At 40.8% G+C, this 27,617-nt stretch overlaps 3 protein-coding genes across 3 annotated transcripts; 1 reads left to right on the top strand and 2 right to left on the bottom strand.

The window, feature by feature from the left end:
• Window positions 1-122: 122 nt before the first annotated feature.
• On the bottom strand, window positions 123-5,773 carry LOC116258772 (probable beta-D-xylosidase 7). Its single transcript, XM_031636154.2, has 6 exons — window positions 5,085-5,773; window positions 4,275-4,574; window positions 3,598-3,767; window positions 2,547-2,644; window positions 1,475-2,245; window positions 123-987 (listed from the first exon to the last, which is right to left on the bottom strand). The coding sequence occupies exons 1-6, from the start codon at window positions 5,493-5,495 to the stop codon at window positions 386-388; spliced, it is 2,352 nt and encodes a 783-aa protein (XP_031492014.1). The 5' UTR covers window positions 5,496-5,773; the 3' UTR covers window positions 123-385.
• A 3,040-nt stretch (window positions 5,774-8,813) lies between these two features.
• On the bottom strand, window positions 8,814-10,562 carry LOC116259566 (pentatricopeptide repeat-containing protein At1g08070, chloroplastic-like). The gene has a single exon (XM_031637421.1). The coding sequence runs from the start codon at window positions 10,560-10,562 to the stop codon at window positions 8,814-8,816; it is 1,749 nt and encodes a 582-aa protein (XP_031493281.1).
• A 5,258-nt stretch (window positions 10,563-15,820) lies between these two features.
• On the top strand, window positions 15,821-24,870 carry LOC116259378 (protein ALTERED PHOSPHATE STARVATION RESPONSE 1). The gene is given in 6 exon segments (XM_031637169.2): window positions 15,821-16,161; window positions 16,416-17,016; window positions 17,019-17,529; window positions 18,041-18,255; window positions 19,010-19,233; window positions 23,667-24,870. Coding segments are annotated over 5 exon segments (2,178 nt in total). The 5' UTR covers window positions 15,821-16,161; window positions 16,416-16,464; the 3' UTR covers window positions 24,343-24,870.
• Window positions 24,871-27,617: the final 2,747 nt, after the last annotated feature.

The raw sequence follows: 27,617 nt of genomic DNA, 5'->3' as shown, positions 1-27,617 counted from the left end.
GGTTTTCTCTTCCTCTTTCCAAAAGACAGAAATCATACGTAGAAACGCGTCAACAGTTGGCAGGCAATGGGGTGAGGCGTTGCCATCCACTAATCGTGTCTATCTTCTTACGAGATGATGAATAAAGGCCAATGTTTAATACTATTTCACCTGTCTTTCCCGTTTAATACTATTTTCACCTGTCTTTCCGTGTCGTCTACCGAGATGCCTTTCGTAGCATCCACGAACAGTGACCCGGATAACCATTCAACAACTTCTTTTAATCAATAACAAGAAAAACTCTTGAACTCTCTGTCTCCCTGTCTGCAGAACGACGTCAGACAGAGAAGCCAACCGGCGACACTTTATTCTCTTCAGACCTCCAGATCTGTCAGCAAGGTACAGCTTAGGCTACAATTGTCAACTGGTGTTCTGTGTCGCCGACAATCAAGTAATGAGCTCCACTTCGCAGAATCTTGGTTCCGTCCTCCATGGCGCTGCTCAAGTGCTCGCATGGCTCCACTACGAACTCCACCTCTGCCCTCTCTCCCGCTTTTACATGAGTACTCTGGAAGCCCGCTAACTGCTTTTTCGGACTGCCCATGGCAGCAACATCGTTATCCCGCCGGGAGAACAGCAGAACCGCATGGCGGCCATCCATGGTACCATTGTTGCTCACTCTGACGGTTGCAGAGAACCTCATTTCATCGCAGGCGACGACGCCGAGCTTCTCAACGTCGTAGTGGTAGGCGGTGGCTGCGCCCTCGGAGGCAGGTCGGGCGGCCTCGCTGCTTCCGGACAGGTGCAAGGGACGGTTGGTCACGGAAACGAACTCGTAAGAGTAGGTGGAGTAGCTCAAACCGGAACCAAATCGGAACACTTCTCTGCCGGTGTAGAATCGATAGGTTCGGCCGGGGTAGCCGGTTCTCGGGTCCGGCCGCATTCTCATGTCAGTCATTGGAACCCCGGTGAAGCTTTCCGGATACCAAGTCATTGGCAATCTTCCACCTGAATACGGGAAGAAGTCTATTTATTGAATACCAATTTGAATATAAGCAACTTGGCACATGAAAACAGCAATTTTGATCCTAAGCAAAAGTTAAAGAACAAAGTTAAAATGCAGAGCACTAAGGCCGAGACTATTGGTGGTGAGGGCGACAGATGAACGTCCTGTGGTGAAATTGCCACCAATTCTGTCGATTTACAAGAGAAGCCGCTTGATGGGAAATTTGCAAGTACCTATTTTCAAGCGCAGAACAAGTCACAAGCAGGTGCATTTTGTCAATGTAAAACACCACCACTTTGATGTACAATTGGTTACTTTGACGAATTTGACACATTGGTGGAGTCCTGAGTGTATCTTACATGAAAAACCATTTTGTGGCTTGTGACAAGCTTGAGAGTTTATGAAGCAAAGGCTTGTCAATGTTCAATCGTTGGTATGTTAGGAAAAGAAGTAAGAAAAAGCAAAAACAGGACAAGTGAAGAACTGTACCGGGGTTGTGATCCCCAAAGATTACTTCTGCGAGAGCTGTGCCGCCAGCTTCACCAGGGTAACCAGCCCACAAGATGCTCCCGATCTTCCTGTTGTACTTCGCAAACGACACGTCCACCGGACCGCCGCACAGAAGCACAAGAACGACGGGCACCCTGGCTGCAGCGGCGACTCTCTCGATGAGCTTCTGCTGCTGCCCTGGTAGCAGCAGGCTCAGGCGGTCAAACTCCTCTCTTTCCTGCGTTTGGTCCAGCCCCATGACCAGGATCACATGGTCTGCACCAATGGCCGCACTCACCGCTTGGCCTATCAGGTGGTCGGAGGAGCAGCCAACGGAATCGCAGCCTGGGGAGTACTGGGCGCCAGGAACGTATCTCTGCAGCCCCTCGAAAGGAGTCACGGCCTTACAAGGCGGGCCGGCGTAGTTGCCGACCAGCACCTTGTGGTCGTTGGCATTGGGGCCAATCACGGCCAGCGATCGGACCCTCGATCTCGAGAGCGGGAGGAGTCTGCCAGAGTTCTTCAGGAGCACGATGCCGTCGCGAGCTGCCTCGAGCGCCAGGTTCTGATGTGCAGGAGAGCATATTTGGCCGGAATGGATGGAGCCGAAGTAAGGGTGGCGGGAGGGCTCGCCGTCGAAGAGGCCGAGCCGCATGCGGACGGAGAAGAGGTTGTGGAGGGCCCTGTCCAGGTCGGACTCCCTGACCTTCCCCTGTTGAACTGCGGACTTCGTGTGCTGCAACAGATAGTTGCCGCAGTTCACGTCCATGCCTGCGCCATTCGATTACAAACACGGCCATACAGCACCACCAATCGATCAGTCATCATCATCATCAATCAACTCTTTTTCTCGTTCGATGCACAAATTAAAAGTCTGGAAAGAACCTTGTCGGTTTATGAAGAAACACTCACCCCATGGAATTAAATTCTGGACCTTTTTTAACTCAAAACATTCTCAGGACCAGTAAACGAAATGAACATGAAAATTGAGAGATAAATAATTATGTAAAACAAGTTCAACAGATCTGTGGCACATTCTGAAAGACAAAAAACGAAAGTTTATACTGATTACCAGCTTTGAGGACGTCTCCAACAGCGTCTTCGGCTGTGGCAGCATAATATTGAGCGTCGTGGATGATGGAAACAGCATCGCAGTCGGATGTGATATACCTAATTGATTATACGGGCAAGAATGTCCAGACAAATAAACAAGTGATTAGATTGAATAATGCTGTAAACATCGGTTCCTGTCTCATTTCAAAAGCCTCAAAATTAAGCACGATTGAAGAAAACGTGTTACTATTAGGCTCACAAGCACTGCGTACACCTGGTTAGGTGGATTGACTTGAAGTCTCTTACTTTGGAAGAGATGTAAAGCTCAAAGCCAAGAGTGTGCGTCCTCTGCCATGTGACTAAGAAAGAAGGTCCGCATGATAAAGGAAACTACTCAAAGACAGCAGATTACTTGCTTTCTCAATGCAATGACGAATGCATGGCGGGGAGGCGTTGGACCTTCATCATTTGGTGGGACAAGGATTTGGGAGCATCCCGTAGGCCAAATCTTGCAACATTCCACATTTTGAAAACCAAGAAAGGAAAAGGAATAGAAATTGCAAAAGCACCGAGCACGCGACCATGGCTTTTTAAACTGCTTTTCTTTTTTCCTTTGAACCTCTCCAACCAAGAAAGGATCAGCTTGGTCATTCCATGGCCTCCTCTTCTTCTTAGAAAGAAAGGGCAGAGTTGGGTAGATGGGTGAGGTTGGTTAGCCCACTTGAGTCCAGTGCTCACGTATGGGGGTAAGTGGTGAGGATGAAAAAGCAGCAGACAACAAGAGACTGAGCCCATCCTTCTTACCCTGGCCCTGGTGGCCAGGGTTACTTTAAAGTCTAAGTAAACTTAAGGCTAGTCCTTCCAACCCTCAAGAGTAGCGCCTACCACCATTTTGCACTTCAGTATATTAGTTCATACAGTAATCAAACCGATGATTAAACTTTTCACTAGCCACCAACCCAGCCACCTATACTACACCCATCAATACACTGTTCCATCGGCATCACTTTGTATTTAGCTGTCCCGGATTGGAGAGAGAGAGAGAGAGAGACCGGCCTACAGAGACTTACCCGTTGAAGCCCCAATGTTGCCTGGCCGTCGCCGAGAGGAGGTTGTAGTCCGCGCAGCTGGGCACACCGTTGACGCGGTTATACGAGCACATAATGCCGCTGGCCTGACCCTGCTCCACGCAACTTTGGAACGGTGGCTGGTATGTGTCCGCCAAATCCTGCGCCGAAACCTGGCCCCGCCCATGCAAGAGACATCCATAAAAGACTCCCACAAATTGGACTCAGTTCCATCTCATTCTGTTTAAAAAGATGTTTCAAAAGTTGTACCCCATAACCCTTTTTAACTTCAAATGGTAATTCTGCGGGGAGATGGCTCCCTTCCTTTATTCAGAAAGAATAACCCTTTTTAACTTAAACACTCACGCTTTAAAACCAAAAAGACCTATCTTTTGTGGAGAGGATTCAGACCAGTTAATTCACCCGGTGTTGCATGCAGCCACTTAATTTACCCAAAAAAACAAGCAACATTAGTGCTGTTTCAGATTTCAAAGATACAACAAGCGATCGAATTCATTTATGTATGGCCCAATGGACACGAAACGACTCCCAGTGAAACTCACGAAAAGTACAGTGTAAAACGCAGGAAGCGACATGTTCATTTATGGCGAAGAGAAAAAAAGAGGGGGAAGGGAAAGGGAAAGGGAAAGGAAGGAGGAGACGGAGGGACAGCAGCTTACGATGGCATTGAAGACGTAGCGAGTGGTGCCCTTCCAGTTATCCAAATCGTAGGCGGTGAAGTGCTTGCAGCAAGCGGAGGCGCGAAGCGGACCGAGGCGGCCGTTGCCCTGGAGAGGGGCGCCCTGCAGTCCCCTAACGTAGGCGGCCGCATACCTGCTGCTCGTCAGAGGGTCCTCGCCGGGCGTCTCCTGACCTCTCCCCCATCTGGGGTCCCTGAAAATGTTTATGTTGGGAGCCCAGAACGTCAATCCGGTGGCCTGACCCGCGTTGTACAGTGCTCGGGCTTCGAACCCAATGGCCTGCCATCATCATCATCATCGGCACCCTCCATGAGACCAATAATCAATCCTCCTCTCTCTCGTTATTACGACTATTTGATTAAAGCGACATCACAGAAAAAATGAAAAAAGGAAGGAAGAAGCAGAAATCGGCACCAGTTGGTTGCTTCTGCCTTGCTAAATACTGCCATTTCAGTAAATTTTATGAACCGATCAATTGTGAAAGAAAGATAGAAAACAACGAACAATGCAGAAGCCATCTTTGATCTGCAAGATCGATATGTTTGCCTCTCACAGAGAGAGAGCGAGAGAAAGGAAAAATGATAAGCAGCCTAAGCTGCCAGTCCAATCAGACACCAACAAAAGGCAGAAATAGAGAGGGGGGAAATAGCTAAACTGCTTGTTGCTCATATCAACAAAAGCCACAGAGGGAGAGATGGAGACACAGGCAGAGACAGAGAAATAAATGGGTAAGCCACCTACCCATCCATTCTAATAGCAGCAAAAGGCAGAGAGAGAACTTAAAGTCACCTGACCAATCTGGTACCAATGGAGGACATTGAAGGAAGCAGCGGTGAGGATGACTTGAGGGAAGCTGGTAGCAGCTCTGATGCTTCCATCGAAGTGAATCCCTCGCCCGCTTCCAGACACGCCGTGCAGCGACTCCGACCACCAGTCGTAGGCAGGGATGCCGAGCCGTGGCACCCCAGGAGCCGAGTTCACCAGCTGGGTTACCTTCTCGTCCAGCGTGAGCCGAGACACCAGGTCCCGCACCCTCACCTCCAGGGGAAGCGACGTCCTGCAGAAAACGTGAGAACGAGTAGCGGGATCGGCAGGATCGCAGGCGAAAGGCGGCCTCGAGGAAGCGGCCGCCAGCAAGAGCGGGAGAGCGAACAAGAGGCGGAGAAGAGCATGCCTCGTCAAAGAACAAACCTCCTCCATTTCCAACGGGAGGAGACGAGAAACGATTCGATTGCTCTTTGTTCAATGCCAAATGATGATATATATAACGACAGCACAGTCGATGGCTGCCACAGTGTGAAGTTTTGAGCTTCACACCCTTCTAAATGCTTGCGCCGTTGCACAGTGACCAAAATGGGGCAAGCTCTGCGCCTCTCTTTCTCTCTCGCTACTGCTCACCTACCAAACTACTGAGTCGGAGGGTCATCGGCTAGCAGACCTTCTCAATCTCCTTTTGCTAGAAAACAGGAAGCGGTGTCGTTATTTGTAGAATTCATTAACAAATGTAACCAACCATCCAAGGATCATATTATTATTGAGCTTGCACAATAAGAAGCATCCAGTGGGTAGCCATAATATTACCCAACAGTTTACTCATATTGAAATTTCAGTTCCCCTAACACCAGACATTGGTGAAAAAAAAAAATCTTCCAAAGTTTCAGCTTCGTGAAGCTCTTTCAGGTGTGGTCAAGGTTCGAGGCTTCGTTTCTGACCGACATTTTTATGTAGACATGAGCTAAGTTGTAGTTCCTACTCCTAGAAACATAAAGCTTTGTCTGGCAATGAGCATTTTTTCCCCAATGGAAGCACAAAGGCGAGGGAACGCATAATTGTGAGACCAGCCTGCAGCGTCTTCAATGAAGACAGGGACCCATCGGCGACTGCTCATGTTGATCCACTCCACAGTGGGGTCCATTGTCTCCATCTACGAAAGGAACCCAGTACCGTTTTTAGAGGATGAACATTTTATCCTACCGTTTAAAGGAAAGCTGAAGCTTACATTTAACAGCTTATATATACCCATGTCCTCTTTAATGAGTTATCTTAAGAAAGAGAGTGTGTGTGTGTCAGATCCATAAGAAATCATTTTGGCTGTGGATTTTTTCAAATATATATAATTGATAGAAAATCAGAGAGAAAAAGTTATTAATGTTTGATGATTTTTTTTAATCTATTTCTCTCAATCATCTATCTTGAAAAAATCAATTACCAAGATAATTCTACACTATCGAATGGCAAAAGTTAACAATCAATCACTAAAAAACAATTGTTGTCTGAGCTTTAACAATAGTTTATGATGCAGCAATAATTCATGACATTTTTAGTACTTCTTGGTTCTTTTAGACACAAATATTTTAAATTTTAACATATGGTATACCGTGTATATATATATATATATATAAAGAAAGAAAGAAAGAGGATATTTTATTGTTGTCGTGTATGTATGCCGGACATGTTGGATGACTAAAATTCAAAAAGTTATCGATAAAAGACAGTCATTAGATTGACGTTATTGAAAACGTTATCAATAAAAGACAATCGTGAAATTGACATTAGCCAAAGTTTGTGGTACAATGACGGTTCGTGGTGGTACAATAACTTTTGGAGAAAGAAATTATGGAGATGGAAATAATGGAATATGCATGTTCAAAGATATGACGTGATTATTACCAAGGTAAGTAGGTCACATCCCTTCCCGCCGAAGTCCAATACTCAAATTTTGATTTAGACTAGCAATCACGTGATGAAGACCAACAATAAGAAGTCGTTATGTCTAGCAAATAAAATATGCTTTACGCGTACTAAAGCCGAATCATCCGCCGGATTCGGATTTAGTTTAGTATTCTAGATCAGAACGGGTAGCGAAACACCTGGTCTAATAAACAACTTAGCAAATGAACATCGATTCCGCCTGACACATGACCCGGATCAGATGCAAATATATATATATATATATATATATATCTTGGATTCATTTATTCATTGCCAAGAGTTCAAAAAATTAAAAAGTTCTCCATTGACGATTGGTGTTCATAAATTTAAAATATGGAGATGTCCCCTCCTTTGCCCATGATAAAGAAGGCTTCTTCGTTTCTCCATCACCTCGGCCTTGTGACAGGTGATGGAGCACATGGGGTGTCGACTCCTTTAGCTCGAATTCTGAAGCCCAATTATCATGTCAGGTTTGGTGCATGGTTCTTTCTTGCGACTTGGAGGAGATAAATTATATGTACAGAAGATCACCTAAGCGTTTTTGTTGTTTCCAGTTTATAAAACCCGCCAACCGACCAGTGTTGCCCAAAGATTTCACCGTCAAAAGAATAATAATAATTCAATGTTGGCGACCAAGTTTATGTCCACACGACTTGCGTTCGTTGAGTATTCACATATTGGTCGAAAAATGGGAAGACGGTGGAAGAGTAAATTCCCATTTTTGCAAGACTTATATCTTCAATTTTGTATTTCAGAAACTAAGCAAATATGGGAGTTTCGATTAATGTTGATCTCTTTCATGAACCGAGGCCTTGCAGCAGCTGATCATGTCATGTCCTTCATTCACCATCCCTCAACCCTCACCAGTCATATTCTTACCATTCTCAAGGGAAAAACTGATGCTAGCAGCAAGACTGGCATCATGAAAGATCATGAGATGAAAATCCTAGACCAAATACCTTCCCACTTTACACCCTGAGTTTTCTCATGGTATAAATTGACCATGCAGGTCATGGTGGTCGAGTCTCAGTCAGGTTTCCCTTTCAAAAGAGTAGGCCTTTCTTACCTTCGAGGAAAAGGACTGCAATTCTTTCTGTACTGCAAAAGTGCGTACAAATATTGAAGTATAGTCTGGGTACCACCCGAGGCAGAGACCCTTGGTGGAAGCTCTGGCTTTGAGTCGGAGCCCAAGGCAGCAAACCTTCAATCACGCGCTTTCTTGAGTCATGTTTGAATGTCAAAATCTCTAGTGATCGTTTTGGACACATACGCACATAGATCAATGTGTATTGATTCGGCCTCCCTATTCCAAGGAGAACAAGGATCATATATTCAATTGCGGCCTCTATTAAACTAGTCCCTTGCATTTTTACCTCTTAATGAACAGCGTTTTTATTAGAATATTTTGACAAAAAACAACTAACTTTCAGTTAAATAATAGCACACTCAACTTTCAAAAGAAACTTCCCATCTTGTGAAGTCATCACCAACAGTCGGCTGGTTCTTGGGATTTAAAGCTCTTTGTATTCTTTCATCTTTCAAGGTTTTGAGCATAGTGGTTCTTTCTCGTCTGTATTATCTCTGTTAGTCTGGCAACTCTATTGAATAATTGTTTCCTTCTTTTCGTTTTTCCTCATCTGTAAATTTCTCAATGTGGAATCATCAATAATGCAACCATCATTTTCCCCTCCTCCTCCTCCTCCAAATTATTATATACAATAACACGTGATGCCTTTTGAGCGGCGTGATCTCTTTCTCCATGTAAAGTTAGCAAAAGCTGACACGACGGTTTTGAACCTCATCAAATTAGTCAAAGAAATTTGGAGAACAATTCTCACTATATCTTAGATTCTTCATCATATCTGCAATCATATCATAGATTTCCCTGGTCTTAGGATGGGATTTGTCTCCTTTCACAAACTCGTGGACCATGTTGTCCACTTCAATAGAGCTGCAACCAGGTGTTTTTCTAATTCCGCATCTCTTCATCTTTTTCCTCACATAGGCTGCATCTTCCCACCTTCCACCAGCAGCATAAATACTGGAAATAAGAACGCAGAGCCCTTCTTCTTCCTGCAACCCCCTCTGCATAATATGATCGGCCACAATTCTACCCAGTTGGTGGTCGCCATGAGTTCTGCAACCACAAAGCAAATTTCGCCAAGTAACAACATCAGGCTGTACAGGCATGCTCATCGTGAACTCATAAGCAGCATCTAGCATTCCTGCTCGGCAAAACAGATCAACCATACAACCATAATGCTCAACCTGTGGCTCGATTCCATATTCGGTCAACATCTCATCAAAATAAAGCATTCCCTCGTTCACTAAGCCTGAATGGCTGCAGGCACGTAGAACTGCCACATAAGTTACGGCGTTAGGAATCACGACGGTCTTCTTCATTCTATTAAAGAGATTCAACGCCCTCCTTCCTTCTCCATGAAGAGCACAACCATCGATTATCGATGTCCAGGAGATGACATTCTTCACAGGCATTGCCTCAAAAACAAGCAGAGCTTTGTTAATATGTCCACATTTAGAGTACATACTAATCAGTGCGTTTCCAAGCGCGAGCCTTTTGTCATGTCCTTCAGTCAATGTTTTCGCACGAGACATGCGTTCCTGAAGCTCTTCTCCAATCAGTTGACCTGAAACTGGATTCCAGGAAATCACGTGACACTTGAAAATTCTGGCGACGTACTTATGCAACCATTCTCCTATTGTCAATGCACCCAAGCTAGCGCATGCCGATAATGCACTTATCACAGTGACCACATCCATTTTCACTTTCTTGCATTGCATGTCATTCAAAACCATTAAAGCCTTCCTATATAACTCATTCTGTACATAACCAGCAATTATTGCGTTCCAAGAAGCCAGCGTCTTCTGAACAGGCATTTCATCAAACAATTTCCGTGCGTCGCCGACCCGGCCACCACGACAGTACCCACTAATCAACGCATTCCAAGAGACAACATCCCGCTCGGGCATTTGGTCGAACAACTGGCGCGCAGACTCCAACCGTCCGACAATTGCATAAGCATGTATCAGTGCCGTCAGGACGAAGACGTCGCAGCTAAAGCCAGCTTTCACGACGTGACCATGAACGGCCATGGCCTCCTGAAGGAGGTTCAAGCGGCCGCAGGCCTTGATGATGAACAGGAAAGTGTGGCGATCGGGAACGACGGATGTCTCGAGCATTGTCGAGTAAAGAAGCAGCGCTTCCAGGGGCGACTCGCTCTGCGCGTACCCTCGAACCATGACATTGAACGCGGAGATGTCCGGGCGGGAGATGCGGGCGAACAGAGACGAGGGGAGTCGAAGGGTGGCGGATTCAACCTCCACGGCAGCCTTGAGGAGGTGGGAGGTGAGGTGGGGAGGGCCCCCAATCTTCACGACCAGCGCGTGAATTCGGCTGAGGTCTTCCGGCGAGGAACATCGGCGGAGCAGGTGGAGGAGAGGTGGCGGCCGTACATGTGCAGCCGCCTGGAAGCGCTGCCGTGTCACATTTTCAAAGCCGCAGGGGCTACTGCCCATCATCATCATCATTGCCATGTAGATTTCATGCCTTTACGTTCTTTCACACCCAGGGCAGTGGAAATCTAGAACTGAAGGATCGACGTAATGGGGGAGGACAGGGACACGGTGCGGCCAATCAGGATTTTGCTTTATCGGCGTCATTTTTGTTGCAAAAGATTGTCGGTGTCGGTGTCGGTGTACCTATCAATTCTAACTACATATTGGTGATCCCAAGGATTAATTTAAGAAAAATTAACAGCTGAATATTTTATAATTAAAAAGTATGTTTAGAGGTTCATCTTCAAAATACCGATATTGTAGATTGCATCTGAACATTAGGGTAACATTGTGAAAAATTGTTTTTTAATTTAATTTGAAAAACTGGTTTATATATTTGGGTAATAAGACTAAAACTTATCTTTTTTGTGAATAACCTCTGGATTGAATCGGATATCTGATTAAATAGATAAAAAAAATGAATTTGAAAAAAAATAATATATGATTAAGAAATCAGATAAGATTCATATTTAAGAAATGACAATCGATCGGATTCGGATGTACATAAATATCTGATTGGATTTAGATCAAACTTCTTTTAGACAAATATCCTAAATGTAATAGCATTAAATTTTGAAAATAGGCAAAATAGGGTTTAAAATTGGATTCAGATTCAGATTTAGATATAAATGCAAAAATAAGAATCGGATCCGACTCGGATTGTAAAACAACTAATTTCGGATTCTGTTTGGATATGACCTTTTTTTATTCATACATGAATCCAAATATTTGTATATCTGAAAAAGTGGATGTTATTAAAGGTATATCTGATCCGAATCTCATTTGTTGACATCCCTAAAAATGACCCTAATGGTGGAGAGAATTTCAACTCTAATCGGACTATCAACACCTGAGGAGAATCAAGAACAAGAATGCAATAAGAATAATCATCAAAGGAAAAGAAAACATGAAAGGTAATTAGGATTTTCGTTAACTCGTGACCACGAATCCCTAGATTTGGATCCAAACAAAAACAACAACAAATGAAATAAAAAACATAAAAGGTATATGTTGATGCACCGCTCTTAGTCACTTCTCCACATATAGAAGTGACAGGATATCTCCATAAAAGTGAAAATTTTTTGTTCATAAAGAAAAGAAAAAGAGACCGAAAGTGTGTTGTACATTGAATCCTCTTGCCTAAGCTGGCATCCGCATTACTTAAATGGGGCTGCCATGGTTGGGTAAGCTTTGGCTGTCATTGCGGGCAGCCACATATGATTTATATTCCATGAGTTTGCACAGTAGGGCAATATTGTTAAAATATGCAGTAAAACCAAATCCATCGGCAAAAGGATTTAGATGATCGGCACAAAATCAGAATCCTTTATGCAAACCAACTTTGAGTTTACATTTTTCAATCAAAAACATAATAATATGTAAAAAAAAAAAATTGAGACAAGGGTTCTGTCAACTCAGAATGGCCCTACAAGTTTTACTTTGGGCTCTGGATTTCTATTTGCCAAGGAAAAGCAGATTACCAAGAGTCAAAAGGCAAGTTGGAGTTTGACAGATTCTACAAGAGTCGTGGCCTTCCCTTAGAGGCTTCTCCTCCCGATAACATCTCACTGAAACAGTGTCTCCTTTGTGAAAAGCTACAACTAATTGATTAAAGCGTTTGTCTGCTCTTTCCTGAGTAAAAGCTCCTACCGCCATTACCCACTTACTGCTGCAGTGTTAAAACCCGTGAAGTTCTCCTCAGTCCCTAACCCAGCTTCATAAGATCTGTTCTCATGTGTAGAATGAGGATTTGTTCTGATCTGTAGGTTCATAAGATCTGTTCTGATGTGTAGCTTCATAAGAACTGTTCTCATGTGTATAATGAGGATTTGTTCTGATGTGTAGCTTCATGAGATCAGTTCTGATGTGTAGCTTCATAAGATCTGTTCTCATGTGCAGAATGAGGATTTGTTCTGATCTGTAGGTTCATAAGATCTGTTCTGATCTGTAGCTTCATAAGAGCTGTTCTCATGTGTATAATGAGGATTTGTTCTGATGTGTCGCTTCATGAGATCAGTTCTGATGTGTAGCTTCATAAGATCTGTTCTCATGTGCAGAATGAGGATTTGTTCTGATCTGTAGGTTCATAAGATCTGTTCTGATGTGTAGCTTCATAAGATCTGTTATGATCTGTAGAATGAGGATTTCTAACTTGTGCAGTAAGATGAGGATGGCACCGACAGGTTGAAGTATAAATTTGACTGCGCAGTCTTGATGCCTCTTGTCTTTTTCATGTTTCGATGTCCATCAAGGGCTGAACATAAGATGCCAATCGGCCACGAATCGAGTCGAGCTGCAAGCTTCTTGATTCATTTCTTAGTCTGAGTGGAGATCGGCCTTACTGACCCAATGTCCGCCCCTGAATAAAAATTTCTGGCCAAGGGATATTGGTAGTATAGATTAAAACATGAAGGTTCACTAATTATATGTAAATATCGATACATGAATAACATTTATTTGTGTGGTGCTAGTGTGGGCAATTGCCCACACTTGGCTCTGCTACTGCCCCTCTTCTATCTATGATGTGAGAGGCCATAAAGTTGAACGGGTGAAGATGGTGTTTATGCTTGTCCATACATGAGTAGGCTTGATACCTAAAGGTAACTTGTTGCACTAATTGTACGTATGATCGTCTCATATTTCAGACCTAAAGCTCTACTTTAACATATGAGATTTGGTGAATGTTAACTAGCTAGGGACCTTTTACGAGCTCATTAGAAAACCCTCAAACTCACGTATTTGTGGGCTTTTGTGCAAGAATTATGAATCAATTTATAAGATACATGAGCATAATAAGTACAATCTATAAGTTGTGTTTGGATGGGAGATTTTGTGAAAACTAGGTTTTGTGACAAATTGAATTTCATCAACTTTTTCAGAACTAGTTTATGTGTTTGATTGACACTTCTAAAATAATGTTTTCTACGTATTATTCATGCGCTTTCAAAGACATTGTTTTGTTCGTTTCGATTGTCATCCAAACACGCCTTAAATACTCTTTTTAAGGCAAAAATAACTTGTTGCATTCAAAACATCATTCAAGGGTGTTATCCAAACATGCCCATATTGGTTTTATATATTATTAGTTGCCTACTATTCTTTTGGACATTATATGACAATGATCACTTTGGGAGGGCCTCAAGCTTTCTACTTTTTCTTTAAGAGATCATGACCGAAAGGGCCTCATCAATTAGAGGGCTCCAGGAGCCGGGGTAGGGCCTAGAAGGGTCTTGGCCTCACCTAAAAAACTGTAAATTTTAAAAATTTCACTTGTTTTATATAAAAATTTTAAAAAATAATTTCACTTGTTTTATATAAAATTTTTAAAAAATAATATTTCAGTCTATGTCAAAATTTAGAAACTTTAATTAGTTCCTTCTTATAAAAACTTTTTTGGTATCAACTTTGGGGGAAGCTGTTGACTGTTATTCTTGAGAAAATCAATTTTAGTGGGGAGGAAAAAAAAAGTTACCAACGACAATGATGAAGCTAAAAAGAATGAGAAGCCCTTTTGACTGCGGGGAATACTTTTGCAATAGAAGATTTGTGGTAGCTCAGCCAACAACAAGGGGAAAAAAGCCGCTTTCTTGATCGATTGTACTAAGTTCATTGCTATAAGGAACCTCAACTTTTCGTTAATGAGGATCTAGAAATCCAAGATGCTAAAATCCCATGGCTTAAACAAACAGTGGATTTCTCCAATCCTTGTTATCGATCTGAATCTATGCTGCTTTCTAAAAATTTGATTTAAAGCCTACTGTGGATCTCAACTCAGCAGTAAACAGACCTGGTCTTATTTTCTTTCGGTTGATATCTAAGATGATAGATATTCTCGATCGACCAACCAAACGATTGGTATATTTTTGACCGTTGATGTTAAACTACAAAAAAGGTCGGCCGTCATGACGGTGGCGGAGAGCTGGCGTGGGCACCTGTAAATGGTTTTATTTATATATTGATGTCTCGCTACTTTTCACTACCATATATGAATGTCCGTTCAAATCTAAAATATTAGTGCCCGGAAACTTCTGAGACGCCGCTGGGTCGTGACGGTGGCCGTGACCGGTGAAAGTTTGAACCACCGGCATTATGTGGTTTATGTTACACAGGCCAATAATGATGTCTCTAGAAATAAGCAGTGTACCTTCCTGTTCTGTTTCAATTACGGCTTTTATGAGACTTTTGACATTTCATGACACAGCATGCATGCAACTATTTAGCAAAGTTGGTTGGAATAGACTGATTCAAGTTCAACCAAATTTTTTTATTAAAATTGTTTATGAAGATAGCATTATATTGTTTAACCTGTTAAGTTTTGATGTGTTTGTACAACAATGAAATAATGTGAATTCTATTTTAATTAAGTTTTTACATTTATATTGTCGCTCTTTCCTTGCCGGTACCGGGGAGGTCCAAGAGCCACAGTCCGTTCACGTTCACGTGGGTGGGCTCCTCTTCCTGTTCCACCGTTGTTTTTTTCCGGCTTCCCTCACTGCCGCTGCTTCCGTGCTGCGCAAACCCATGGATTTGGCGGATCTGCTCTGGCGTACGGTCCGCATAATTGAAGAGTTCAAGAATGAAAGATTAAAAACAAACTCTCTCCCTCTTCCTTCGTTCCCTGTCAATTCTCTCCCTGGCCTTTTTCATTGGGAACAGCGGACTTACAGAAACTTGGCCATTTTTTTTTTTTTTACCGTTGGTGCTCGCCGAGTTCTTGACTTTTCTAGTCAACGTCAATGTCAAGGAGATGGGCCGCGCTCGGAGGGTTGGCTGGCCCATGGGCCGACAAAGCTGCCCCGGTCTGGCCTCAAAGGCTGCAAAAGCCGAGACCACGCCACCATGTTTGTGAAATTGGAAAACTAGAAATGCTACACCAGAAGAAAGCAGCTAAGTAATGAGAGAAAACTCAGATTCAGAACTTGCAGAGCAACAAAGGTTTGGAATCTCTGGATCAGATTGTCAAATAGAAAAAATGGGAATATAGGCAAACTGCTTAGCCATCAATGAGATGGCTCTCACCCCCCATTCATGGTTGAATAAATTTACTGAGCATTTTGGGAGTTCGTTTATCAAACATAGGGAAGGAGATTGACATTTACGTCCTCTAGCGCTTCCTCGGTGGGGGAGTGGAAGGACCAAGAAAGGTTCATTTCATTAACTTTGGTGTCTGCGACTAGTAAATGGCTTTCTCTGTCTGTGGCATGTAACGAGTTAAAAAGAACGCCACTTGAAAAAGAAAGAAATGGAATTGTGGAGTTGGAAAGCATTGAAGATATACTTCCAAAGTTCAGAGGAGGCGCACTTCACATACTCCCATGCACATACTAAACTACAAACGCCTCCCTCCCTGCTTCCCACTATACCACTCCTTTTACTCTCTCTCTCTCCGATACCATTCCTCTGTCTCTCTCTCTAAAGTATCACTATACCAGATTCCTTCTTCTCTTTTGCTAAAACCACCTACCTTTTCTTCTTTATCTGTATTTTTTATTGTTTCGTTCATGGTTTCCCTCCTCTTCCGCATTGGCGTGTGAGTGTTTTTGCCAGCACCAGCTTCAGTTCTGCCCGAAAATAGAAGGCACGACATTTACTCTGCTGCCATTTTTTCCAAAGAGTTTTCTTCTTATGCTTTTCTTTTGCATTTGTCGAATGGATACATGAAGAGAGACAAGGAGTTAATCAAAGGCCTTGCTTTTTCCTCTTTTGCTCTTGTTTTTGTTTGGCACGGTTCGAATGCAGGCACAGGAAATGTGTGTTCTCTTTAATTCTATAAAATTGTGAATCTTCTGATTTGGGTTTCTCTGTTTTTTCTTTCTTTCTTTCTTTCTGAAGAAGAAGAAGAAGTTGAAGTTTCTGGTGGGGACAGAGAAAAGGGGAAAAAATGGGGTGTGCTAGCTCGAAAGCGGAGAAAGATGAAGCATTGTTGCTGTGTAAGGAGAGGAAGAAATTCATGAAGATTGTCATTGATCGAAGGTACGGTCTGGCTGCTGCCCATGTCGCCTACATCCAATCCCTGCACAAAGCTGGGGATTCCCTCCTGCGTTTTGCCAAAGCCGAAGCAATGCCGGAATCCTCCACCTCAACTTATGCAACCACCGAGACCACTGAGCCCCAGATTGCTTTTGCGGACAAATCCTCGCCCTCTCACTCCTCTAACTTCCCTTCCCCCCTTCCTGGCGGAGCTCCGGTCGGCGGCGGCATTGATTCACCCCAACAGGGAAGCCCATTGTCGCCGATTTTTCTGTCGCCTCAGAGTCGCTCCACTGTTAGTTTCATGAAGTCTGGGGGACTGTGGTCGCTTCAACTTTCCAGCAGAGACCGCCCGAGCTTGGCTCTGTTGGGTTCGTGGAAGATTCCGATTACACTATGTCCCCTACTTTATTCCCTCCGCGACCACCTCCCGGGATGGATCCATCGTGGGATTTCTTCGATCCTGTCGAAGATTCTGATAATCTTCACTCGACTATAGGAGGGGATGGTTTCTCTATGCCATACGAAAGTTCGGATAACAATTCGCCCATTCGGAGCTCCCAAAACCAGCGTTCCAGGATCGCTCACGCTTATACTTTCAGTGGGTTTCCTTCTGAGAGATTGGATACGGGAACTCCGCCGGAGAAACAAGAAGCTAGAAATCCGAAGAAACACAGCAAAGTTCATGATGATGGTGGCCATGAGAACATGTTGGTTGCGGAGGCAGAGGAGGTGCCATCTGCTAGCAATGCATTAGAGGTCAGACAATCCAGGAAGGAAGGCAATGCAGTGGACGAAAAGGAAATGGCATCAGAAAGAGAGGATGCATCGGAATTCATTACACACAGGGCCAAGGATTTCTTATCAAGCATTGAGGAAATTAAAAACTGGTTCCAACGGGCCTGTGAGGCAGGAAAGGAAGTATCCAGGATGCTAGAAGCCAACAAAGTTCAACCTACCTGTACGGAATTTAGAGGTGGATGCAAGCTATCTCCATCATTGATTGTTAATTGTTATATGCTTCTTTATATCAAGTCATATTGAATTTTTTCGTGCGTGAAAACTCATGGTTGAATTGTTTAACTTTTCATCCCATCCTTTCCATCATCTGTCTGTCATGAATGTTTTTTCGCCATTGTTCATCTGCCTGCAATAATTTATCCTGTTCTCCAACATCAAATAAGGGTCGCGTTTATCTAGTTTTATTTCAAATTACTAATTTGTTTGTTTCATGGTGCATTCGACCTTACTTCCTCGTGGTATGCTTAAAGCTGCTTCTTTAGATTAAGTAGCTGCATAATCAAATGCCGTTACTTGCAAATTATAGATATTTGATAAGAGCCCATTTGCACCCTTCCTGGTTATTTTAATGGTTATGATGTTATTTCTTGAAAATGTTGATCTGTAATCTAATGCTTTTATGTGGTGTATGAGTTACGATCTATGACCACTGTACGTAACATTGTAAATGTCGTACAATTTTGTAGATGGTCCCCAACTTGTTACCAAGGTTATTTCTTGGCATCGATCCACATCATCACGCTCATTCTCATCTAGGAGTCCTCTTGTTTTTGCACCGAAAGATGATATTGATGACAGTAGCAGTGACTTTGTTGAGGATTTCTGCATGATCTCGGGTAGCCATTCATCTACTCTGGACAGAATGTACGCATGGGAGAGGAAACTTCATGATGAAGTAAAGGTAGTTCAATGTCCATTCACTTGTTTGGATATCTAAAACTGTCCTTTCATGTTTATTTCGGGGATATTTTATGATTTGTGATATATTCTAGGTCGAATTGGCTTGATGACCTCTGATTATGGAAGATAAAGCTTAAAAATTTGAAATAGTTCTCATATTATCATCCAACAGCCACATTTAAAATTTCTGTTCTGTTTTTCTGCCTCTTGCTACATGCATTTTGACTTCCTCTTGGGGTTTTCCCAACTCCAATTTACAAAAGTTTCTTGTCATACTTAGGTACACAGCTCTCCTCAACAATTTCCAGGATTCTATATTTAACAAAATGCGTAGCTTTTCATTTTCTTTGGACGCTTCTTGCTTTCAGTATATGGTTTAGATAACATGTTAAGTTATTTTAGTAGTAGAATTCCATCTAGACCCTATGTTTTTCTGATGCCTAAAATAGAAGAATACCAACGTAAATTACTTTGAAATTTGAATAACTATGAGTAGTTTCTGTGTGAGCCAACTGGGCTGGTAAGTCTATTTTTGTAGCAGTTCTAGCTTGTTGACTGCCAGGTTCAATCACTGTTATACTCGGTCACTTTGATATGATAAGCTAACTAGGGAATGATTTCTAAAGTTGTCTAGTTCAATTCTCTGCACAGTGATGTTATTCCAATGTTGGTGGTTTGCATGTCATGCGGTAAATGTGATAGGGTTAGTCCTGATATGTGTTGGGCTTACTGAGTGCACTTCTACTATTTTTTAGGCCAGTGAATCTGTAAGAAGGGAGTACGATAGAAAATGTGGTCAACTCAGGCATCAGTTTGCAAGAGACCTTAAGAAACATGTGATTGACAAGACTAGGGCTGCTGTTAAGGATTTATATTCGAGGACTAATGTTGCTATTCAGGCACTGGAGTCAATATCCAAGAGAATTGAGAAATTGAGGGATGAAGAGCTTCAGCCGCAATTATTGGAGCTGATACAGGGGTACTTCCATTTTTCTTCCACATCTTGATATTTCTTTTGGGATTGCAGTTTTCCGCTTAATGAGCACCATTTGGTTTAGGTTGTTTAATATGATTGTTTTCTTTCATTATTTGTGGAGAACTGAATGTTCTTACTTGGTGATGTGTATGGAAAATATGAAATTTGTAGCTTTTGTTATTTGGGTTATTTATCTGTTGTAAGATTATAGGAAACTTTTTATGCCTTTTTGTGTTTTCATTTGGTTATTCTTTTAAAGTCTCATGAAACAAGTTCTTATAACTAGGCTTTGCTGTTTCAATATGTTTTATTTGCTCTTGCCTTCTGAACATTGATATATTGACTCTACTTTCTTACTTCAACTTTGCTAATTAAATTTTAAATTATTGTCACATATGCCACTATCCTTTTTTCTGTTTGAAAATATCATATGAAAAACTGAAAAATAAGCAACACAAAAAAATGTCAAAAATTGCATTATTTTGAAAAATCACAAACCTATCATGTTTTTTATTGCGTTTTTGCCATGTTTACAAAGGAACATTGTTTTTATTATATTTTAGCCTTTTGGGTTTCTGTCAAAATTGCTATAATTAACTATTTTGAATTTTATCGATGTTTTTGTAAGAAAATTAGTTGGCCACCTGTCACTTCATATTTTTTTATTATTTATATAGTATTTTTTTGAATTCCAAGATTTTTCTGAGAAAATTAAACTTCCCAGTCAATACCTAAGTAAACATTGCTGGTGAAACCTGAGAATGTTGTTTGTAATGATATTTGAAGTTTTTAACTGAAGTTACCGGACTTACCTGAGAAGTCAGAAGTCAGAACCACTCTCAGAAAGTGCACGAAGCCAAAATGTTTTCAACTTATTTTCTTCTAAAAGAAATTCTTTACCCTCTTGGTGGGCCTGTGCTTAATCTCTTTTTTGATCATTTAAGTATCCAAATCTTAAATGTGGAACAAGCTTGGCGGGCTCTGCTTGATGCAGCCTTAGATACGACATATCACCATTCTTTGCAGTCCTTCACTTGCTATTGTAGTTTTTGCAGTTGCTTTTCTTTCCTTATTGTCCATTCATTTTCTGTCATCTTTAGGTTCTTTGCTCCCTCAAATAATTGGATACATGCTTATATTCTTGTTGCAAATATAGGCCTATGGAGCAGTTTTGGATATGAATGAGATCTATAGTATAGACTATAAGCAACAGCATCAATATAAGTTTGAAGTCAGGCCTGTAGAATAATTCATCATTGTAGCTTACGGGGTTGATGTGGTGCCTTGGTTTAAATCAGATTCTACTGGATTAACCTACTGAATGAACTGAAACCTTGCAAGACTGGTCTGGTTTGCCAACTCAGTTCTGTTGACCAGATTTTGGCATGACTCCTTCAATCATAAATACACATTGAATGGAGTTGTACATGTACGTGTTTTTGTGTGTCTGCTGTCATGCTCATGGATTACAGATCTCATAGTTCGATCTCATGCATGTTTGTATGCTTTATGGTTTGACAAATCTAATCCTATTTTGTGGCCGAAATTTAGAAATTGATTTGTCTGAGAAGTTTTGACTTGTAGACTCATATCTATATGTTAAGGAAATGTGTGTGTGTGTGTGTGTGTGTATATATATATATATATATATATATATATATATGCAGTTAAATCATCTGTCAGCAAACAGTCAATGCACTCATAGATAATACAAATTATTAATTTGCTTTACTAACTACAAGTCAGCAAAAAATAGCATAATTAGTGCATTAAATTGAATAGCAGACCTCACTTTTTACAATCACAACTACAACATATTCATAGTCAATCAAGTGAAACAACCACCAAGTCCTACGTTAGAGAAATGTCAGATGGGTGCAGGTGTGGGTGCGAATGCTGTTGTATCATGAAAGATGGAAATGGGGTCACACACACACACACACACACACACACACACACACACACACACACACACATATATGTATATATATATATATAGAGAGAGAGAGAGAGATTGAAATATGCAGGCTAACTCTAGTTGCTGGATGATTTTTTTTTTTAATTTTCTGTCGCCAAAAACTGTCGTAAAAAGTGTATTAGCCATGGTTTTTCAAGGCATTTAGTGACGACCTTTGGTGTTTTTAATGACAGAAAATAAAAAAAATCCATCCAGTACTAGAGGTAGCCAGTAATTTCAGTTTCTCTCTCTCTCTCTATGTGTATATATGCATATATATGTTGTAGATTTTAAGTAACAAACACATATATTTATTGTTTATATTCATAAAATATAGATTACTAAAAAGGAAAATGTCAAATATACAGAAAAAAAATAGAAAATATGTCCAGCAATGTCAAAACATGTACAGTGCCCCTCTGTCCATATGACAGATAGAACTTTTATAGTACTAAAAACGCAATAGCTAGACTAACTTGGCATGCCAATATGGCTGTAAAGCAAAAATTTTTTTGTCACTTTTTGGACAACTTTAATTGCTTCTATGTGATCAAGTTCAAATTTGGATGAAAATAAACTTGGGTGCAATTGATCACATCTGGTGCTTCTTTGGCCATGTGCCGACATACACACATAGCCACCCCTGTCCGTTAACTTCATGCCTATCTCCAGCCATGTTGACATGGTTGTGACACCCAAATTGAAGAGTTGATTCTCTCTCTTTCTTCCTTTCTCTCTCTTTCTTTCTCTCTCTCTCTCTCTCTCTCTCTATATATATATATATATATATATATATATATATATATATATAGAGAGAGAGAGAGAGAGAGAGAGAGAGAGAGGAATTGGCATATCCGAGACAACTAAGGTTGGGAACAAAAATACAGCCACCTTAAATTATATTCTTGGGGACGTCTTTAACTAATCTTGAATATGTAAAACAGTAAATGTGTTTTTTCTACTACCTTCGGTACACTTTATTTTCAGTTGATTTTATAAAAAAATTTGATCTTTTTGCCACCAATTTCTTGGTGTTGTAAGGGATGTTAAATTTTTTATGGTCCAGAAAACGTCTAAACCTGAAAAAAGACTGACTTAACATGCATATTCTACTAAATTAATTGTAAGATAACATTACAAAGTTAAATTGCACAAAAAGGTACATTAACTTGTATGTGAAGTGGCCGAGTTTGGCCATGATCTAAATTGTCTGGGACATACAGATTCCTTTGGTCTATGCACCAGCTGGTCATGAGGATTTAAGCTTGTTGAACATGGTTTTGTTTTGTTCTGTTGGGGCGCAGCTGGTCAATCAGGATCTGTATTTTTCACCCAAATGTACCTATCTATCTGTCTCTACTGATATATATGGAATTTCATATATCTTTTGCAAATTGAATGCCATGTATATTTTTGTTATGGTACATACGCTGAGAATGGACATTTGGACCATGTAATCAACAGAAAATACAACCTTTTTGTGATGAAATGTTTATGCAGCACTGTTCACTTTTAGAATGTCATGAAACGTGTATCAGTTCAAGCAATGGAATCATGCAAGTGTTGATTGTCATAGAATACGTGTGTATGTTTAGGCGAGAAAAGCATATATAATTACCATACTCAGTGTGCACAGCGGAGACACAGTTCAGTAACTGCAGTGTTTATGTGAGAGATTTTCAAAAGCATTCCCAAAGCGTTGACAATAATAAAACACACACTTAACTCTTGGATATTGTTAAAGTGGCTTAAGTTTTGCACCTTTAATCCGAAACAAACTTCTCCAAATGAGGCATATATTATCACTAAAGGTGGGGTTCATGTGACATAAAGAACTCAAAATATACTCAATGAGACAAATTTCAAGTTTGTTAGTGTGCACCATCCTCCTTAACTATATCCAATGTTTCAATTCATGATTAACTATATCCAAATTAGTTGGTTTTCATTAAGATGGATCTTTTGATTGACCATGGAACACTTAAGTTTGCTTTTAACAATATAAAGAAGTTAGTTGTGTTTTTATTTATTGCCTAACCCTTAGTTGTATCTTTGTTCTGCAAGTATTGTTTTGTGAGACAAACTGTACACACTTGTATATACATGATCATGGCCTTTTGATAACGCACTGTTACCAGTGGTTAAAGGATTTGCAAGTCAAAATCTGGCCTATTATATTGTTGAGTAAATTTGTAAAGCTATAGTGGACTACCTTTACTTTATGCATTGTTTCCTGTCACTGAGTGGTGACATAGGCTCCAGTCCACTGTTTATATGCTCTCCATTTTCCTCTGTCCCTTTCATGCTGGGAAGTTACATTTTTTCCTGATCCTGTATTCATCCCTATTTCATTCTTTTCGTGAGGATCTTTTTCTTGATTGATATGTACTTTGCTTTCTCTGTCTTTACTTCTTAAATTACTTACTCTTCCGGTATTGTCCCATTGATACTGATTTGGTCACTGATTTGATTTTTTCAGGTCAATCAGAATGTGGAAAATAATGCTTGAGTGCCACCATGCACAGTATATCACTATCTCATTGGCATACCACACAAAAACCTCTGCTGGAGCCCATACTGATTCTAGAAGGGATGCAGCTCTTAATCTGGAAAATGAAATGAGTTGCCTGAGTGCAAGTTTTACAAATTATTTAGATGCACAAAAGTCTTATGTTCAGGCGCTTAACTGCTGGCTCACAAAATGTGTAAGGATCCCAGTGGAGAAATCCACCAGGCGCGGAAGAAACCCATTTTCACCTCGTCGTGCTCTTGCACCCCCTATATTTGTTCTGTGTCGTGACTGGTCAGCTGCATTTGATACCCTGCCGGCAGGGGAAGTCTTAAACGCCGTTAAAGCTTTGACTGTAGATGTTCATGGGATGTCTCCGCAGCCAGATGAAGATCAGAAGCCACGAAAGAAAGGATCCAAAAATTTGGACAGTGGTGTGGAACAAGATGGTCAAGAAGACAAGTCCAGTAAAACATCAGAAGTGGGGATGCAATCTAATTTGAGCAGCATACAGTCAAATTTAATTCTAATGTTTGACAAGCTGAAGAAATTTGCGGAGGCATCCTTGAAGATGTATGAAGATATACGGCAGGGAATGGAGGCTGCCTGCATTGCATATAATGGCAGTGGCAAAAGGGTATTATAGGCTATAGTCGGGAAAAGAAGGTAGCTTTGTATATTATCAGTTGGAAGAATGTATAAGCTCTCAAATCGTTGTCATTGCTGAAGAAGAAGCCGCCATCATTTCTCCTAAGTATTTTTAGCCAACTCTGGGGATTTAGAGTATAGAAAAATTTTCTTATGAATAAAAACTCCTCGGGTGTTTCCCCCAGGCATACAAGTCTGCAAGTGCCAACAACGAGACCATGGGCCAGAGGTTTAAGTGTTTATCCTTATTCTACTTTAACCAGCGTTCCTTGGGAGATGATTTCTGTTTAATCATTTTATATCTTCAGGAAGACATCTGCATCACTTCAGCAATGACAATGAAGGTAATTATTTTGCAAGAAACACGGCATGAAATCTTTTAAAGGAATGATGATTAAGCTATTTCCTTATGCTGCATCAATCTAATTCCAATATACCCTTGGTATGCAATACTCGCATGTTGCTGAAGTTATGTCCATTTGTAAGATATATATGGAATGAGACATTATTTCAGATTTTTTCTTTTTTTGCTGTTCTATTTTTCCTGGGCAACCTGTTATTATGAATTCCAAGTAACTGCTCTTTAATGGCCTTAAAAACAAGTTCACCGTGGTTTCTTTCCCAGAGGCTATCCTTTGTCCTCCGGCAAAAAGCTTGTTAACTTCAACTGCAAATAACCCTCTCTTACAGCTTTTCTCCAATGGTTATCAAGTTCTAGAAACTTCTCTTACAGCATTTAATTGTTGAAACTTCTTTTAGCGGTGGGGGGAGGTAGTGGGTAGGGGAAAGGGTATCCGGATGGTGCTTCCCACGAAATTTCAACCAACTTTGTTTTATGAGGGTATGGTTTCAAATACGATCCTATCATGATGCTGCATATGTTCAAAGTCCGTTCCAAGTTCCACAATTTCCATTAGTTATGACGTAGATGGACCGGCTCAAATAGGCCTGTTTACTAATCAAATAAGGTGCTGAATCAGGGCCTTTATATATTTCCTAATCTGTGATTATTTTGTTCCAAACAATAACAGTTTCCTAATTCACATCTTCAGAAAGAATGAACATTGCTGATTCATTCTGCAAACAAAATTGACTGACACGAATCAGCCCTTGGATTTTATTCTGACAAAAGAAATGATTTTTTTTGGTATATGCCAATCGATAACTTTTCTTGTAATAGCTGGAATGTCTTGGATGCAGACCAGCTCACTAATACTGGAATTTTGTAATCGTTTCAACGAAATGGTTGTTTCTCTTCTGTTAGGATTTCGGCTACTGAATGGTTTAAGTATGATTCAGTTTTAGCAAAACTTCTTTAAGTCATTAAAAATATGATGCAGATATCTAAAGAGTATATCAAGTGTATTTTTCTACATAATATGCAAAAATAGCATAGAAAATAATGAAATTACTTTCAAAAATTAGTGGGTGTATTCTAAAACATTCACTTAATTTTTCTTTTTCTTTTTTTTTGGGGTTGCTTAAACAAAATTAGTGGAGTACTTGTGTCTCTAACCCAATTGGACCACCCCCACTACTTACCTGCCCTATTTACCAACTCTTTGCCTACAAAAATGACAAAGGTGGAATTAATTTTTTCTTTTTTCCATTTATTTGAGCTTGAAGGAAAATTCAGACCTGAGCCTTCTTGAGGGCAGAAGCAAAGCACCCTTTTATGGGGGATCACAACATTTTGGGGCAGATACATGTAACAATATTATTGCCACACAGCTCTACAAAAGAACAAAAAATTTTGTTCACAAATAATGCAAAAACAATTTGTTCTATGTGTTTTCCTGTCAGATGTTTGGAACACTGTGTTCCAAACAATGCAGTTTCCAGCTAACAAACACCCTTTTAAGTGAACTATTTTTTTGCCCCCAGATCGAACACTTTAAGTTTCTCGCACTGAGAAATGACGCCTATGGGATTTGAACCTCGACTACCTGCATAAGACCCAGTGCCCATCTCACCATGCTCATTCCTTTGAGTTACTTGAACTAATTTCACATATGTTTAGCTGCTTTTTTCTCAATTTGCTTCATGTTGTACTGGCAAGAAAATAATGAAATGGTAGGAAAAACCAACTTCTTATTAACAACAAAGGTGCATTTGATTGCTCTGGATTTGAAATCTATGGATCCGATGTAGATTCGACATGATATACTTTTGCTGATATGGCAAAAAATCATGTTAAAATCCATGGTTCTTCAAACTGAGGATCTTAGGTGAGACGTAAGGATTGACACTTAAAATTCTTATTTTACTTCTTCATATTGATAAAAAAAAAAAGTCGGATTAAAGATGGGAGAGGGTGGGGGAAGTCTGATCTTCAATCCAAGATTCTCAAATCTGAAGGGTCTCAAATTGGATGCCCCCTAAATGAATTCTCGTCTACTTCAAAAATGTCAAACTAAGGAGAAGGAGATGATTCTGTTTTCCTTGTTGACAACCAGCGTTAGATCATGTTTTAATTTTTAAACCAGAAAAGCTCCTGGCCTACCTCGTAAGTTCTATTAATGGGTTGGCAATTAGCCACCTTCACTAAGCTTTCGTCCATGGTCAGGTTCTTTCGCTTGATTGCTTCCATTGATAAGGTGGTGAAGCGGAGGTAGTTCGTCCACAAAATCCTTCTGAATGGTTCTAAACTGTTGGTGGGCTACCATTCTATCATCTCCATGGGTAGATTCATCAAAGTTCTTAAACAAAACACTCCTGAACCAGATGTTGGAGGGACTACTTTTGCGGAAGGCCCTACGTTCTTGAATAATGGTTCACTGACGTTGTACAGTTTTTGTATGCTCTGTGATCTTAGAACTTTCGCTTTTGCATAGTGAAGATTTTGAACGTTTTGCAATAAAGGAGGGGGACCTGTCCGCAGCGGGTAGGGCTGCATAACGAGTCAAGCCAACTTGGGTTCGACTCAAACTCGCTTGAAAAAACTCATCTCGTGCTCGACCCGTTTATAAACAAGCCAAGTTCGAGCTTGCAAAGATACTCAAAACGAGAAACGAGTTTGAGTTTCAGGAACTCGACTCGTTTATATTCTACTCAACTAGCAAACTAGTACTCTGTATAATATTGCCAAATCTGATTCACCAGCTTTAGCTTTTAGGGTAAAAACAAATTTTTATAAGTTACACGAGTTAAATGCATACATAAGTTAGACAAGTTACATGACTTAATGCTTACATGAGTTAAACGAGTTAATGCTTACAGGAGTTAATGTTAAACCAGCTAACGCATAAGAGAGTTAAATGGGTTAAACAAGTC

The sequence above is a fragment of the Nymphaea colorata genome, chromosome 8 (genome assembly GCF_008831285.2).
Source record: "Nymphaea colorata isolate Beijing-Zhang1983 chromosome 8, ASM883128v2, whole genome shotgun sequence".
NCBI lineage: Eukaryota > Viridiplantae > Streptophyta > Magnoliopsida > Nymphaeales > Nymphaeaceae > Nymphaea > Nymphaea colorata.
The sequence above is the reverse complement of the archived record's forward strand: the minus strand, read 5'-3'. Positions and strand labels throughout refer to the sequence as shown.

What these genes read in the sequence shown, in the direction of transcription:
- LOC116258772 (XM_031636154.2), bottom strand. Translation starts at nt 5,495, where the DNA reads ATGGAGGAGGTTTGTTCTTTGACGAGGCATGCTCTTCTCCGCCTCTTG. An exon ending in TGGAGACGTCCTCAAAGCTG is followed by an intron (nt 2,246 to 2,546) that starts GTAATCAGTATA and finishes CGAATGGCGCAG; the next exon opens with GCATGGACGTGAACTGCGGC. An exon ending in CTTTGGGGATCACAACCCCG is followed by an intron (nt 988 to 1,474) that starts GTACAGTTCTTC and finishes TCCCGTATTCAG; the next exon opens with GTGGAAGATTGCCAATGACT.
- LOC116259566 (XM_031637421.1), bottom strand. Translation starts at nt 10,562, where the DNA reads ATGGCAATGATGATGATGATGGGCAGTAGCCCCTGCGGCTTTGAAAAT.